The sequence below is a fragment of the Leptopilina heterotoma genome, unplaced genomic scaffold (genome assembly GCF_015476425.1).
Source record: "Leptopilina heterotoma isolate Lh14 unplaced genomic scaffold, ASM1547642v1 Lhet_68, whole genome shotgun sequence".
In the NCBI taxonomy this organism is placed as follows: Eukaryota; Metazoa; Arthropoda; class Insecta; order Hymenoptera; family Figitidae; genus Leptopilina; species Leptopilina heterotoma.
Window position 1 is genome coordinate 3071054 of NW_025111157.1, and position 16911 is coordinate 3087964.

At 24.8% G+C, this 16911-nt stretch overlaps 1 protein-coding gene across 3 annotated transcripts; it reads right to left on the minus strand.

Moving 5' to 3' along the window:
- Window positions 1-3931: 3931 nt before the first annotated feature.
- LOC122510460 (nuclear receptor-binding protein homolog) lies at window positions 3932-16263 on the minus strand. 3 transcript variants are annotated; one of them, XM_043625119.1, is made up of 11 exons: window positions 15712-16261; window positions 12999-13085; window positions 11127-11351; window positions 10842-10972; window positions 9843-9937; window positions 8505-8588; window positions 8131-8418; window positions 6868-7027; window positions 6146-6332; window positions 4781-4900; window positions 3932-4694 (listed from the first exon to the last, which is right to left on the minus strand). In XM_043625119.1, exons 1-11 carry the CDS (start codon window positions 15838-15840, stop codon window positions 4386-4388), a joined length of 1815 nt encoding a protein of 604 aa, XP_043481054.1. In that variant the 5' UTR covers window positions 15841-16261; the 3' UTR covers window positions 3932-4385. The 3 variants fall into 3 exon arrangements, with proteins under 3 accessions (XP_043481054.1, XP_043481055.1, XP_043481056.1); XM_043625120.1 differs by lacking the exon at window positions 15712-16261 and adding an exon at window positions 13257-13322; XM_043625121.1 differs by lacking the exon at window positions 12999-13085 and having other exon boundaries at window positions 15712-16263.
- Between the last annotated feature and the right edge of the window lie 648 nt (window positions 16264-16911).

The following is a 16911-nucleotide window of genomic DNA, read 5'->3' on the forward strand; positions in this document are numbered from 1 at the left end:
TTTAAATAAGTCTAAAAAAAGTATATTTTGAAAAATTTTAAATTACTTTTTTCGACGATAATTGAATCTTAAAAAATTATGATAAAACAATTCTAAGAATTCGTTTTTTCAAAATATTCTAATGTAATTTTTCGAAAATAATGGAATTTCTTAATAGAATTTTTTTTTTAATTTTAAGAAAAGCTAATTACCTAATTTTTAGAAGATTTTTAATTAAAAATTATAAACATGATTGTTTTCTCGACAAAATGTTAAAAATAATTCTAAAAAATTTTAATGTTATTATTTCTTGTATATATTTGAATTTTTGGAAATATGTTATTGAAAACTTTGAAAATAATTGAATTTTTAAAACAATTAAGTATAATGAAAAATTCTAAGAATTACTTTTTTCAAAAATATTGTACTTTTTAGAAAGTAATTTTTATTAATTTCAATTTTTAAATTAACACTTGAGGATACTTTTTTTAATTTTTGAGAATTCAATTACTTTCAAAGTTTGCAATTAAAATTCTTGAAAATTATTTTAATACAATTTTTAGAAGCTAATATTCATTAATTTTAATGTTTAAATTCACAATTGAAAATTTTTCATTAAAATTTTTGAGAAGTCAATTATTTTCAAAATTTGCAATTAAAATTCTTCAAAAACATTTTAATATAATTTTCAGAAGCTAATTTCCATTAATTTTCACTTTTAAAATCCACAATTGAATATTTTTCATTAAAATTTTTGAGAATTCAATTATTTTCAAAAAATTTGCAATTAAAATTCTTCAAAAATATTTTAATATAATTTTTAGAAGCTAATTTTCATTAATTATCACTTTTAAAATATACAATTAAAGATTTTTCATTAAAATTTTTTGAGAATTCAATTACTTTCAAAGTTTGCAATTAAAATTCTACAAAAATATTTTAATATAATTACACTTTTTCAAAAAGTGTAATTAAAATTCTTCTAAAGTTGCAATTTTCAAAAAATTGTAATAAAATACTTGTAAAAATCAATCATTTTTAATTAAATTTTACAAAATTTCAATTATTCAATATCTTTTCAATTGTAATCAGAGTTTTCGAAAATTTAATTAGAAAAATTATTCAAAAATAATTTTTGAAAGATTTGTCTATAATTATTATACTTTTCACACTATAAAAATCGAAATTAGTTTCATTTTATACTAAAAATGTGATATTTTGTTATAAATTGTAATATTTGGAAGAAAAATCGAAAAAGTCGCAATTTTTGAAAATAAGTCGCAAAAAGTCACATTTTTTAAAAATATTCGAAAAAAGTAAAAAAAATCAATATCCGAGGTCTGAAATTAAGTAGAATAATTTGTTATGTATAAAATTTTAAAACTATTAATTAAACATTAAATCTAATCAATGAATTCAAAAATTGAATAAAAAGCAATCGAATTATTCGAGTTACATTATTTATTTATCACTGTTATTGTACAGCCCTTTTATAATATCCATGATTCAGTCGTACTCTTTTTTTTACCTGGTTCGTTATAATTTTATTTACTGTAAAGTTATACATTGTTATATATAACCTACTTACATATTTAAGATCGAAGTTTATGGTGTTGGTAATAATTACCTCTAGTACAGTTAGTAAAATGCGTCACAGTAGGTGATTCTTTTTTCTTTCGTTCTGTTTTTTTTAAAATCAAAGTTTACGAAAACTGGAGCAGTTCCTTTGACTAAGCACGTGTTATAAATGCAAAAAAAAAAAAAAAATAACAAGGTCTGTGTTAGTTCATTAGCACTCGAATATAGCTATATGACTAGTTTTTCTGTTTCAACAGATTCTCTTAAAAATATAAATTATTTACAAAGATTTCAGCTAATTTACATCCGAGGCTTTATAATCATTGTGATTATTTTCAAAATCACATTAAAACAAAAAGACCCAGGTTAATTACCTGTAACATTTTTTTTCTTCTTTCAATATTGCTACTAGTTTTCATTTTCATTTTCATTTTTTTGATTTGCAAAATTCTATATTTGCAGCAATTCTTAATTGTTTAATTGAATTTTTCTACAATTGTAATTTTTTAACGTTTACAAAAATTGTTAATTAAAAGTTTGTGCAAAAAAAATGTCTAATCTGATGTCCCGATTTTTGTTTGCTCTCGTAAAATAATCAAGAACTTATATTCGAAGCTATCTCATAAACATGATTCTTGTATTTTTTTCTATTTTCTTTTTTCAATTCAGCAATTATTACACAACGACCACATTTGTCTATTTCAACATCACAGCGATCTTTTTTTTTTATAATGATATTGGATCTTGACGATGATCGCAATCTAAGACTTAAAATTTGAGAATTACAATAAAAAAAAATACCAATACTCGTTATTCGTCCGGGCTTATTTTCTTCTCGCAACGAAGAAAATAATCTACACTTTCTTTTATTTATTACATTTTCTTTTATTTCTTTTTAAATATTCCAATTTTTAAATAAAAAATTTCAATAAATAAAAACAGGAGAAATTTATTAAATTCCTGTAATTTAATTAAAATATTGAGAAATAGAATTTTCTTTCAGTTAATAAAATTTGAATATCAAATAAAATTTAACTCTTTCTACTAAAATGTATTTCTATTAATTAAAAAATAAAAAGGCGCTTTAAATAATTTTGCTAAAATATATTTTCGTTTGAATTTAAATAAATTCAGAGAAATATAAATAAATTTTTTTTTAAAAAATCCACAATTATAAATATTGTTTCTATAAAATAATAATCGAATAAATTATTTAATTTAAGAATCTAATAAATTCCTTTCATGGCAATTAAAATTAAATTTCCTTTTCAACACAAAAGGAAATAAAATAATTTTTCAAAACAATTATAAATAAAATTATATGGCATTTTATTTACTGACACCTGACAATTTTTTTCTATCAACTAAGTTGATTTTTATCTTTTCTCACTTAGAAATAATTTAATTCAAATAAATACGTATAAGTAGTTTACGTAAAGTTTGGTCAAAATAGTCGGACGAACACGTTTTCGAAGAAAAAAAAAATAATTGTAATCACTCAAATTAGATATAAAGTAATTCCAGTTTTACGAAGTTTTACATAAATACAATCATCTCAATAATGCGGTTTGATTCATTAAACTTTGGTCAGTGGAGTCGACGTTACATAAATAATGCGCTTAACTGAAGTCTTGGTTTTCTTTCTTTTTTTTTTCATTAAAATAGCGTTTCGACGAAAGTCTTTATTTTTTTCCACTGTAAAATTCAAAAAGAACTGTTGGGCGAGCAACAATTTTTCCGGTTTCTTTTTTTGTGCGAGATTCCAAAAACACGATTTGTTTCGCGATAAAAGGAAACATAAGCATTTTATTAGCGGCATTACTGTCGATTAAATTGACAAATTTCTAGGTCGGAACAAATATCACATTGAAAAAAAATTCTCTTTCAATTTTTTTCTTTTCTTTAAATAATACAATAAAAATAATAAAAATAATAAAATAATAATAATAAAAATAATAAAATAATAATAAAAATAATAATAATAAAATAATAATAAAATAATAATAAAAATAATAATAATATAATAATAATAAAATAATAATAAAAGTAATAAAAATAAAATAATAATAGTAATTCAATATAATTTCAATTAAATTGAAATTAATATTGAAATTTAATTTAATTTAATTAATATAACATTTTGACTTTGAAAGTATTTTTTTTTCTCGAGATTTTTTTTACAATGGAGAAATATTTGTAGAGGCCTAAGAGAAAACCTGATAATATTGATCAAAGGGCTCGAAAGAGGATTAAAAATACATATACTTAAAATTGATACGACGGAGGGAATATTTGAGTTACTGGCGGATGTTTCAAAATAGAAACTTTTTTTAAGAATAAAAAAAGGCACATTAAAAAAATTAAAAATAACATGATCGTTTCGAGATTATTTTATTCTATTTTTCTTTGCGTCTTGATTAAATAGATACCTAAGATTAAACTTAAATCGAAATCGTTGTTTTTTTTCAAGCCCTTCGATTTTGCTCATTCACACTTGGAAGTTCATGTTTTCTTTAGACGGTTTAGAAAAATGAAAACAATGTATTCACACTTATTTTTTGCATAGGAAACATACATGTAAACATGCTTAAAATGTAATACAGCCACGGCACCCCTCCACCTTCTCCTTTTTTTTATATACTTTCAGTCGAAACGATTTCTTACGTTTTTTTTACACACACACACATTCTCTCTCACTTACTCTCTCTCTCTCTCTCTCTCACTCTCGCTATTTTTTAAATTTACTTAAATATAAAAATACATAGCCAGTCTATACAAAGGGCGTGCAGAGTGGCACAGTGAACTGAATTACCAATTGTCCTCGATGGTTAACTGCCAGTTTCAGTAATCGTTGGCGGTTCTCCTTCGTCTTGGTAAATTTTCATTTTATTAATTGAATCTGAATGTCCTGAGGTTTTTGGCGGGATGCTAGACACACTATCACTACTTGATGTCACTGCATTTCCGGCAATTGTATTATCATTATCATTTTGTAAGCGTGGAAATTCTGGACCCGGTAACAGTAACGTTTGAGAAGGAAGATTTGATAATGACAATAATTCTGGTGTCATCATTTGTTTATTAAAACAACATCTTAACGCTTCTTCTATTAAATTCGCTATTTTGTCACGGTCACTCTGCAAACAAACAAACAAAATTTTTTAGACAAAACAAAAACAGACTCTTTTTTCAACAATTTTTCGATTAAAAAGTTTCTACTTACATCGTTTATAAAACCAAAATGTACAAGTTCCTGAGCGAGGAGCATCGGAGTGTCCGTTTGACTCACTGGACAAGTCAATTGTCGATTCATTTTATCATCCATTCGAAGTAATATGGTCATCTGGAAAAGAATAATAAATCAAAAAAAAATTGCATATATATAAAAAAAAACAATCTTCTATGGAACTTTTGGCTATGAAACTTCCGCTTTCCAGGAGACCAATTTAATTCCAATTCAAAAATAATATTCAATAAAGTAATTTAAGAAAAAAAAATTAGTAAACTAGAATTAAAGTAATAATAATGACAATAAATAATATAATTTTACTTACTAGGGAATGTAAATTGACAAAAAATGTCAATTAAAAAGACACAAAAGAGAAAAAAAATTCATGGATAATTTTCTTTCTGGGTTTTCAGGCCTCGGATCGACTTTAACGAACAAGAAAAGTCGCTTTAGTCGATTAAAAATAGAAAAAAGGTCGAAAAAGTCGTTTATTTAATTTAGCATTGTCACAAAAATCTTATTTTCTATTTCCCTGATTCTTCACTGATTTCTAAATTCAATTAATCAAAAATTTTATAATTTTGCTAAATAAAATACTCAAATACCTCTTATTTCTTTTTTCACAGAAAATAAAATATTAAAAAATGTCAACTTCAGAAATTTAATAATTTCTACAAATTAAAACTATAATCCTTCCAAAAATTCGATTATTTTCTACCATTTTTAACTAAAATTCATCAATTATTTCAATACAGAAATTAAATTTTTTATAACAATTGAAACCATTCATTATTCTTTTCAAAGATAATAAGGTAGAATAATTTCAAAAATTTTAATAAACAATACTTTTACAATTACATACAATATTAAAAAATGTCAAAAAAATTGGGTAAAGTCTTTTAGAAAATAATTTAAATACATATAGTAAAATCTTTAAAAAATAATTGAAATTTGATGAAATCTTTTAAAAATAGTTGAGTTTTTAAAAAATATTAAAAAAATAATCAAATTCTTGAAGAATTTTAATTATATATAACTTCTCAAAAATTTTATTATAATTCCTAAAAATAATTGAATTTTGCAAAGAGATTTATTAAAATTCATGAAAATAATTGAATTTCGCAAATAAATTTTTAGAAAATTCGTGAAAATTGAATTTTGCCAAAAATTTTATTAAAATTCCTGAATATAATTGAATTTTGCAAAGAGTCATATTAAAATTCATGAAAAATTTGCAATTTTTTAATCAAAATCAATAAAAGTCGCATTATTTGAAAATAGTCGAAAAAGTCATAATATCCGAGGCCTGGGTTTTCGGTAAAATCGCCAAAAGTAATTTTTGCAATTATTAAGACTTACATTTAATTCATTACTGTCTTCCTTCGGTTTCACATTACACATCATATTGACTACTCTACGAGCTTCTTCGTCGTACGGTTCTGGAGTTACAGATTTAACAGATTCCGTAACTTCAGGCGAAATCGCTCTCGGACGAGCGGGAGGCGGAAGTTTCGCGGCAAATGCAGTCAAAGGATAAATCCCATATCTATGTATAAAGAATACGCATTTAATTACTTTGTTAAATCAGCGCCTAAAAATTTTGCACCCATTTCATTTCAATAAATTTACATTATTTAATCTCTACTGACTTTTTTGTTTTAATAAAATTATGAAACTTGAAAATAATGACGTTTTCAAATTTATTTTCTTGAAAAGAGAATTTTTACAAGAATTTTTTTAAATTAAAAAAAAATTAAATTAAATTAAATTAATTTATTTAATTTAAATTTAAAAAGAATTTTTCGAGAAAATAAATAATTTTCAACAATTTAAATTGAAAATTTCTTTTTTTCACTGTTTCGTAAAATTTCTTTTCAATTTTCTTTCCATCTTATTGAACAAATTTGACTCTCAAAAGAATATTCCCTTGAATATTGTGATTTGAGTTGATAATTTTGCTCATCAGTCAGAAATTTAGTGTCGTAATCGGTAAACGAGACAAATATTCAGAATCTTGAAATTCATCAATAGTCAAAGGTCAATTTAAATAAATTTAAAGCAAAAAAAAAAAATACACTTACTTTACATCTTCAACAAATTTTTCTAATTTCTCAGCAACTGGTATATCACTGAATCGTATCTCTTGGGGAGGCCGATTCTTAAATCGTAATTCAGCAACTATCGTGTCGGGTCCATATAACCTTTGCAAAACTTCGTCAGTTATAGTTTCCGAAATATTCGCTGAAACATCAAATCAACGATTATTATTCGTCAACATTTTATTAAATTACACGCAACGCACTCAATAATAACTAAAAATTTTTATTTTTTATTAAATTGTTTTCCAAACTTTTAGTTAGAGATTTAAATAAATATTTTTAATTTCTACGAGAAGTTAAATATATTCAAAAAATTTGTATTAAAATTTATCAAATAATCTAATTTTTTTCATAATATCTAAATTAAATTATTCAATTTTTGTTCAATAAAATAAATAAACATTTATTTTTCTACGGAAATTGAAATTTTAAATAATTTTAGTGTAAAAGCTTTTTGAAATAATAGATAATTTCTTCGAACAATTTCTTTGAATTTTTTTTAAGTAATGGAGCTTCTTTAATAATTTTATTAAAAATTGAATTCTTTCGTAAAATTTGTTTGAAAATAATTGAATTTTTGCAAATTTTTTATAATTAATTTTTTATATTAAGAAAAAATTGAATTCTTTCGTGAATTTTTTTGGAAAATTATTCAATTTTTGCAAAGATTTCAAAAATTAAATTCTTTTGTGAAATTGTTTCGAATATAATTGGATTTTTGCAAAGAATTTTACTATTTATAAATAAAATTGAATTGTTTCGAAGGATTTATTAAAATTTTAGAAAATTGTTTTTGTTCGTGAGATTTTATTAAAATTTTTTTGTAAATAATATTGAACTTTAGCAAAAAATTGTATTATTTATAAAAATAATTGAATTCTTACGAAGAATTTTATTTAAATTTAAGTAATTAATTAAAATAATTAATTAATTTAAGTAATTAATTAATTAATTAATTTAAGTAATTAATTAATTAATTAATTTAATTAATTAGTAAATTAGGTAATAATTACATTTTTTTCAAGTTTGAATTTGAAATTATTCAAAAATTCATATTTGAAAATAAAAATTTTATAATTTGCATAATAATAAATTAAATATCACGTTCAGCGCGCTAGCGCGTTTAATTAAAATTCGGTTATAAAATTTATAAATTAGTGATAATAAAAATTGTGAAATTAAAATATAGAGGAGAGAAAAAAAAGAAGAGGAGGAAAAGAAAATTAGAAAGAAAAAAAAACTCACTGGCTGAATTGACGAGGGCATGTGCCGAAAGTAATTTGAGCGAATGGACTTCGAATAAGACAGGGTGAAACAATAATTCCCTGGCACTCGGTCTACTGAGTGGATCCGATTGAAGACATTTACTAATGAAGTCCTTTTGTTGAGCATCATCTAATGATTCTATTGTTTTCCTAATATTTTCGTCAGTGACAACCGTTCCACTCTCGCCATTTCCTTGAATTTCTAACGCCGCCATTTCCAAAGCACACATTCCAAATGAATAAATATCTATTGCCGGTGTTAACGAACCTGTTCATTAAAAAAAAAAACAAATAATTTACCGTATAAACAAAATTTTATTTACAATACCAATAGAAAAGAAAATTAATACTCACTTCCATATTCGGGAGCTACAAAATGTATATTCTTCATGTTTTCTCTACAAGTTTTCACGTGCTGGTGAATCGCATCAGGTGCAACTGTAATCATTTAAATTTCAATTTAATTTCAATTTAATTTCAACTTAATTTCAATTTAACAATTTATTTAAATTTGAAGAAATTTATATTGAATTTTCCATTTCTTTTTTGGACATTAATTTGTCATTCGTGTATTAAATTCTACTCTATATGTTAAATAAATATTTACACAAAAAAATACTAAATTAAATAAAAAAATTGTTATTTTTGCATTTTTCTTCATATGTATTTAGTATATTAAATAAATATATTCAGTAAATTAAATAAAAAATTGTAAACTAAAGTCGATTAGAAATTCGGTAAAATAAAACTTTCTCGCAACTATATAAAGATTATACTCAATAAAAATAGTTATAAATTTCAATTCCTCGGACGTAACGAATTATTTTTTAGGGGAATATTCATGCGTCTCGTTAATCATTCTAAATGGTAAAATTACAATGATAAATAATACGTGTAGGTAGTGTTAATTTGAGTTAAGCAACTCGCGTTTTTCAACCTTAAATTCCCGACATTTGTTAAAGACCGTCATTTATTTTCCCCCATCGTAAATTAAATATCATTTTTCAAAAACATTCAACAATCTTCAATATTTCAATCATCGCTATCTGAAATACGTATATTCACAAATATTTATTTTAAAAATGATTATACAAAATTCTTCTGATTACGTATTAATATTAAGTAATTTGAGTAAATTGTTTTTTTTCCCCTTTTTATTTGTTCTGAATGAATAATTATATTATCAATCTAAAGCTCAAAGGCAAAGTCTCAAAATTATTGCGTATTATACACGTTCCATTTGAATTGCGACTTTGCTAATTGTTGCGAATGAGAAAAATATAGGAAAACTTTTTATAAATAAAATATTCGAGTTTAATATTATTAACAAAAAAAAAAAAAAAAACAGAAAAGAAAAGAACATTATGATAAACGTAAAATTCTTTATGAATTCGAGACACATGTGTTTAATTAAATCCGGTTTAACTCTCCCACTCGTTACATATATCTATATCGAGAGATATGACGCGATTGAGAAAGTATCAAGCGACCGTGATAGGACCACATAATTTCATTCATACACGCAGTGCTGTACATAACACTTAAGGAGCTTCAATTTTCATGAATTCAATACTCTTCGACGTACTTTATTAAAAATGAATTTTTTTTTATTTAAAACAAGAAAGAAATAGTGAAATATTTAATCTTTAAAAAAACGCAAAAATACAGAAACAGAATTTTGTTTTTACTAACCTGAACCAATTTTTACTAGTCCATTGTGTTGAATGAAAATAGTATCGCAAGTTAAATTTCCATGAATTATAGGCGGCGAACAGGAATGCAAATAACTGAAAACGTAATTCGAGAGTTTTAATGATATTTTTAAAACAAGTTGCATTATAATATTTAAACCAAGGTATCTATAATTAGCCAATAAAAAGAATTCCCCAGTTTTTATGAGACTGAAGTTTGCGACTTTTTTAAAAACGACTTTTTTAATCTCCTTAAAATTTTGAACGTTCAAATGAACGAAAATTTTTTTTTACAATATTTTCAAATATTATTCAATTCTGAGAAATAAAAACTAAATTTAACTTGAAGAAAATAATTCATTATTTTTATTGTGAAAATTAATATGTATTTTGTATCAAAATTCAAACTTCAACAATAAAAACAATAAAAAATTCGTTCATTTGAACGTTCAGAATTTTAGGGACTTCTTTTTCCAATTTAACTTCGTTTCTAATTTTTATGAAATTAATTGTTACTTATAGGACAAAAAAACGTGAATTTGAAGCCAGAATAAAATATTTTTTCTTTAGAAACGTTCCGAACTTAATTATTTTCTTTTAAAAACTAAATTTATTCCAATTTTCCTCTCAAAATTCATGGTTCACTAGTTTTGAAAGTTCAAAATTTGAAATTTAAAATGTACGTTTTTAATTTTTATTGCAATCAATTTTAAAAATATTTGTCATGAAAAGTATTTCCTTCATTTAATGAAGGAAATACTTTTCATGACAAATATTTTTAAAATTGATTGCAATAAAAATTAAAAACGTACATTTTACATTTAGAAACTCTAATTAAATATTTCGCCAGTGATGGAAAATTATTGTACAAGAAAAATTTAATTTCAAGAAAAAAATAACCAAAGTTCGTTCATTCGAAAGTTCGGAACTTTAGGAACCAAAAAAATCCCAAGTATTACAGATACCTTTTTTTTATATTCGCTTCGCCTAAATTATTTACCTTAATGCAGAAAGAATTTGCGTGCACCACCTTTTCCACGCTTGTAGAGGTAACTTTTTAACGTTTCGTTTTGTTCGTTTTAGAAATTGCTTCAACGAACCAGAAGACATATATTCAGTGATGAATATCACCTGAAAAAAACAAAACAAATAAGAAAATAAAATTCTTTTAAATAAAGCGCAATTTTGAAAGAAAAAAGAATATATCGAGAATTTACGTATTAATAATTAGTTTGAAAAAAAAAGATCTATAGGTCATTAATAAACACGCATTAAAATGACTCACCCGTGGCTTATCATTGTGGGTGTCCGTCCAATACCTATGAAACTTAACAATGTTCGGATGTTCTAACTGCGTTAGATTTTCAAACACCTGTTGTATTTTTTCCTCTTGAGCTTTAAAATTTTTTCGCTCGGAAAATTGCACCTCATTCCAAACAACTTCCACACCCTCCTCGGTATCCATTGCCAAATAGGCACAATCTATGCCCGGAACGTCCCGTTGCTCGACCTGTATCAAAAAAAAAACCAATCAATAAAAGTACAAAATAATTTTAATTTTTCGAATTTAATTTAAAAATTTAACAAAAAAAAATGATTCTTTTGCACTAAAATTTAAATTTCATAATTAAAAATTAATTATTATAGTTAACATTACTTTGATATTGTTAACAAAAAGAATAAATGAGACTATGAATTAAACATGAAGAAATAAATATTACAATGAGTAACAATGAGCAACTGTGGAAAATTGACAAAAACTAATTTGTCAATAATTGAGCAAAACTTTCACGAACTAGACAATAAATTATTACAAACTCCTCGGGAAAGACCTCTAAAATTAAAAAAGCAATAAATTAATGACTTTATGACTTGAAATTGGAGAAAAAATTTCTCTTTCTGTATTTTTGAGAATTTTCGCAAATTCGTTTCAAAAATTTAAATTATTGCTTCTCGATATTTAATATCGAGGGATGTAAATTTCAAATTTTTTTCAATTTCAAAAAAAAATCCTTGAAATTTAAATATGAGTTTTGAAATTTTTGCAGAAAGATTTCTTATTAAAATATTGAATTTCAATTTTCTTTCGCAAATATTTTCGATCAAAATCGAGAATTTTTTTCCGTTTATACTTTTTCCAAAAGAATTTAAGAATTAAAGAATTTAAAATTTTAATTTTCTGTAATAATAAAAAAGAAAATTGCTCTTTAAGTGATTTTTGTCAATTTTTCACATTCCTGAAGTTCTAAACGTTCAAAATGAACGAAATTTTATTTCGACGAGAGAAATAATTTAAATTAAACATTTTCTTCCCTGAGAATTAATTTTTTTTATTAAATAAAATAATTTTATTTATGAAAAAAAATTAAAATTAAAAGAAATAAAAAAATATCGTTTATTTAAACGTTCGAAACTTGAGGAACACAATTTTTTCCGTTACTTCCAAGTTGAAACCTATAATGAGATGAAAATTGAATAACAAAAAAAAGTCATTGACCAAATACGCAAAATGTGTGTGATTGAAAAAAAAAAATTGGAAATGACATGATCGCAGAATGATGGTGACAATAGTAAATGGGCTATTTGAGGAAATCTATTGTAAAATAGTAATCATCCTTTAAATGAGCTTTACTTAGAGCGCAGTTGGAACGATTTCATGCCTATTTGCCATTACATGAATGTGACCTTGCTAAGAATTTAAGGAGGGGAGATAGGACAGTACAAAATAGGGTTTATCATTTATAAGCAGACATGATTGACTAAAATCAACATTCACCGAATATTTTGCATAAAATACAAAACAATGTAAATAAAAAATTAGACTATAAATACCAACAAAAAGAACTAAACGAAACAAACACAGAACCAAATGAATATGATAAAAATTAATCCAATGAAAATGAAAATGAAAGAAAAATAATTAATAAATTCTCATAATGTATTCAAACTATTCATGAATATCATATTATCATGCGAGAAACGTGAATTATTATATCGATATTGTAATGTGATAATGAATTCATTATTTTTCGAAATGAACCACAAGTTCGTTTTTTTTTCTATACATTAAATTTTTATGAAATTGATATTATAATGAAACAAATTGTGACAAATGTTTCTTGATTTTTTTTTTTTTTTGCTTCATTAAAATACGTACCTTCATTTCAGAAGTTTCATTTTCACCAAGTTTTGATACTGCAAAATTAGCGCCGTCTCCTAGGGAATGCTTTGTACCTACATAGACCTAAAGAAGACAAATTTCATATATTACGAACTTGTGATTTTACTATTTCGAAAGCAGAACGTTGCTTTCTTTTTTTTCTTCAAAAAAAAAAAACAGGGAAAAAAAGATATTCCTTAAAATCTCTTTGAATACATTTTGTTTTTCAAAAAAAAAGGAGTTTACTTTTATCACCTGAGGGAAAATTTTTTGACTAATACACACTTTAGGATCAAGAGGATACATCGTAACTGAGAAATTTAGGCAAATAATTATGAAAATATTTTCCTATTCATGTCTGCCATTCAATATTTTGTATACCTACAATCAAACATTTTCTTCCAAATTTTCAGAAATTTGCATTTATTATTTCATTTATTATTAAAATTCAATTTAAATATTAAAATTCAATTTAAATACTAAAATTCAATTTAAATTTCAATATTTAAATTATTAATTAAATATTATTAAATTGAATAATCTTCAAAATTAAAATATTAAAAAATAAAAATATTAAAATTAAAAGACGAAATGCAAAATTCCAATTGTATTGGAACGAAAATAGTTTTCTTTTTTGGTTGAAAGAAAAATTGCCTAGACATTTCGATAGGTAAAAGGGAAAATTTGTTTATTTTTAGCATAAAATATGAAATTGTCAAGTGAATATCGCCACAGTGCCAAGAACGTAGACCAAATGAATTTAGCATAATATATGCAAATTTACATCTCTATAAATCCAAAAATGCGATCTACATAAAGGCAATACTAAATTTAGAGACGAGAATCTACGATTGTCCGTAATTTCTATAATAAATTTAATCTAAGACGTACGAAATTTTAAAAAAGCCCCAAAAATTAATTAAAACAACAAACAAAAATGCTATTCAAACAAAAGTAAATATTTTCATAAATAAATCAAAAACAATTCATTTTTGTGAAACGAAAATTAGAGTCCAATTTTCAATTTTCAAACAAAACAAAAAACCCAATTGTGAAATATAAAAAAAAAGAATAAAAAATTACGTATCATATTATTCAACAGTTTGTTTATTTATTGAAATATAAATAATTAATCGATTACTAAGATTGAGGTCTTTACTTTGTGCATATATATTGAACTATTTTTAGTTCACAATTTAGTTTAATTCAATTTCAACAAGTAGTGCAAAGGTTATGAATTCTTTTCGCAAAGTATAATAATATGAATGAATTGAATAAAAAGAAAACAATATATTCGAAGAAAAATAATGTTCCATCCCCGCAAAAGCTCAAGATAAGATTAAGGATTTGCTTTATGGCAAATATTTCTATGATAAGTTGTAATTTATTTCAATTATACCTTTAACATTTAGAATAAAAAGTGATTTAAAAAAAAAATTTATTTAGAAAAATAATAAATTAATTTGCTCAATTAATTTCTAATTTGAGGTCAACACTAATTGTTTATAAAAACAGATATTGTTATCAACGTAAACTATAATATTTTGTTTATACTTTGTAAAATCTATTAATATTAGAAAATTAAAAGAAATGTAACAATTAGAAAAAATAAAGAAAATGTAACAATTAAAAAAGAAAAATGTCAATAAGATTAGAAAACAAAAAATATTTCCAATAATTAATTATTAATTAAACTAATTAAATTGAAAGAATTGAATTAAAATTTTGAATTGACGTTAATTGAATGAATTGAATTAACGTCAAGTTTCATTAACGCAGTTTTAATGAACGGTAATTATAAATATTTAATTTCAAACCCGAGAGCAAAGAAAAGTAAAAAAAAATTGTTTTTTTTTTCTAATTTCAAAAAGTATTTCATTTTTTGATATCATTATACATAATGCGAATTCCTCATACATTTTCAATAATGAAATCTCTCGCTTTGTCCTATTAGAGGTTATGTTCAAACTGGTTTTCAACCTAACCTGAGTTCCCATGACTTTTTTTTTTACTTTTTCTGTTTGAAAAACCAAAAAATCGGATAATCGAGGATTAATACTGAAAAACTTGTATTGAATGTTTTAAAAGCGACTTAATGGTAATTAATCGTAAAAATCATTCACCATAAACATGTCAAAAAGCCAAATACACAGCAATGTTGCAAACGTTTTAAAAACAATTTTTTTTTCGTAATAAAGAACAGAACAATAGCAATTGAACTAATTAATAAAACGACTTGCTTTAATTATTCACAAAAATGTTGTCAAGAAAACTAAACTTTAATTTTCACCATTGTTTCCAATTTCTCAAGTCTAAGATTAATATAATGAAACGAAACTGAAACTGTAATAATCGAGTAAACTCGAAATATAATAAGAATTCACTTACAATGGTCCTTTTTAGAATAAGAAGTAAAAATAGGAAAAAATTTGCAAACGAAGAAAAGAGTAAAACTGCAAAAGGTAATTCTCCATCTCTTGATGTGTAAAAAGCACGAGTTCGAAATTTCGAGTTGACAATTCTGGAGATTGAGAATTCACTAATCCACTTTTCCTCAATATGAATAATTTGACAACGTGATAGCGATATTTCTTTTTTTTTGATAGCGACCTCCTGTTGATAGCAGGGACAGTAAAAGCGTGTGTGGGCAAGGTTTATGCTAAATGCAAAAAGAAAGCCAGACACAAATTTTTGAAACGAAATTATTTACCTCTTCCCGGCGTTTGAGCCACCGCCCGCAGGGACTCTCTTCCAGGATTTCGCTCTCATCTTCAGAATCTTCACCACTTTCTCGCGGTGACTTATGCTCTGGATCGGTACTGGCACGACTCCCGGGCATCACACACGCGCGAATTAATTAAAGAGGAACACCACCGAAAAAGTATGACGCGACCAGGCACATCGGTGCGACGCACTTCAGTTTTGCATTAGGGGATCTCACACTATTGCAAATTTGTCGCGTATTTCACTCGTAAAAAGAATAGATTATGGAGAGATATCGTCGTATGTGCTGTGAACAGTCGAGAGCACTGGAGTTGATTCACTCTTTTTAGTGTGTGACACATGCAATCGCAGAAACCTGAACACCGATACCGAGATACGATATTTCTGATCTTACACGATCTCGAGGTTGGATGCACTCTTTTCGGTTTAGATCAAGACTTGAGTGGTGTACTGGACATCTCGCGCACTCTTCACAAATCTCACTGTCAAAATAAAATCTCTCTTGTTATGAGCGAAATAGACACACACTGCCACTCATTTTTAGTCGTCGCTCACGTACGCCATCCCAGTATGGCGATTCGACACCGCACCCCTTTTGATGAACATTTATTACCGCCACCTTCGGAGTTCACGTCAAACTAACCCCAATACACACTATTCTGTTTTATCAATAAAAAATACTTGTAAATTGTAATTAGAAACGAATATTATGATTCATTGGTAAAAATAAATGATTTTCGGATAATTCAAAGTTGGTAATTAGTTTTAGTTTGTTGGTTAAATTGCCAATTTTCGAAGAAGATGATTACAGCGCATGCGCGGGTTTGATTCACCCATGGCGGGAAGATTCAAAACAAAAAAGTTGACCTAAGGGTATTTTGCTGTGTAATAGTAAAAAATTATAATTCTTGCAAATTTATATTAATTATTCTAAAATAAAATAAATGTACCATAAACCTATGTTATTGTTTTATATAAAAAATACCAAATGTGTACAGATTACTTACAGTGTTTTATGGTGCAAACCGTGCAAACATGAATCATTCAACCTTGGATGTCAAATTCTTTTCTTTTCCCTTTTATTATTAAAAAATAACTTTAACCCTTTTGAAACATTTTTAATTAATTACCCATTTTTCTAAATTTGTATTTTTAGTCTAAAATACATTTTTTTTAAGTAAAATTA

What these genes read in the sequence shown, in the direction of transcription:
- LOC122510460 (XM_043625119.1), bottom strand. Translation starts at nt 15,840, where the DNA reads ATGCCCGGGAGTCGTGCCAGTACCGATCCAGAGCATAAGTCACCGCGA. An exon ending in GGCTCAAACGCCGGGAAGAG is followed by an intron (nt 13,086 to 15,711) that starts GTAAATAATTTC and finishes TGTCTTCTTTAG; the next exon opens with GTCTATGTAGGTACAAAGCA. An exon ending in TGTAGCTCCCGAATATGGAA is followed by an intron (nt 8,419 to 8,504) that starts GTGAGTATTAAT and finishes TTTAATGAACAG; the next exon opens with GTTCGTTAACACCGGCAATA.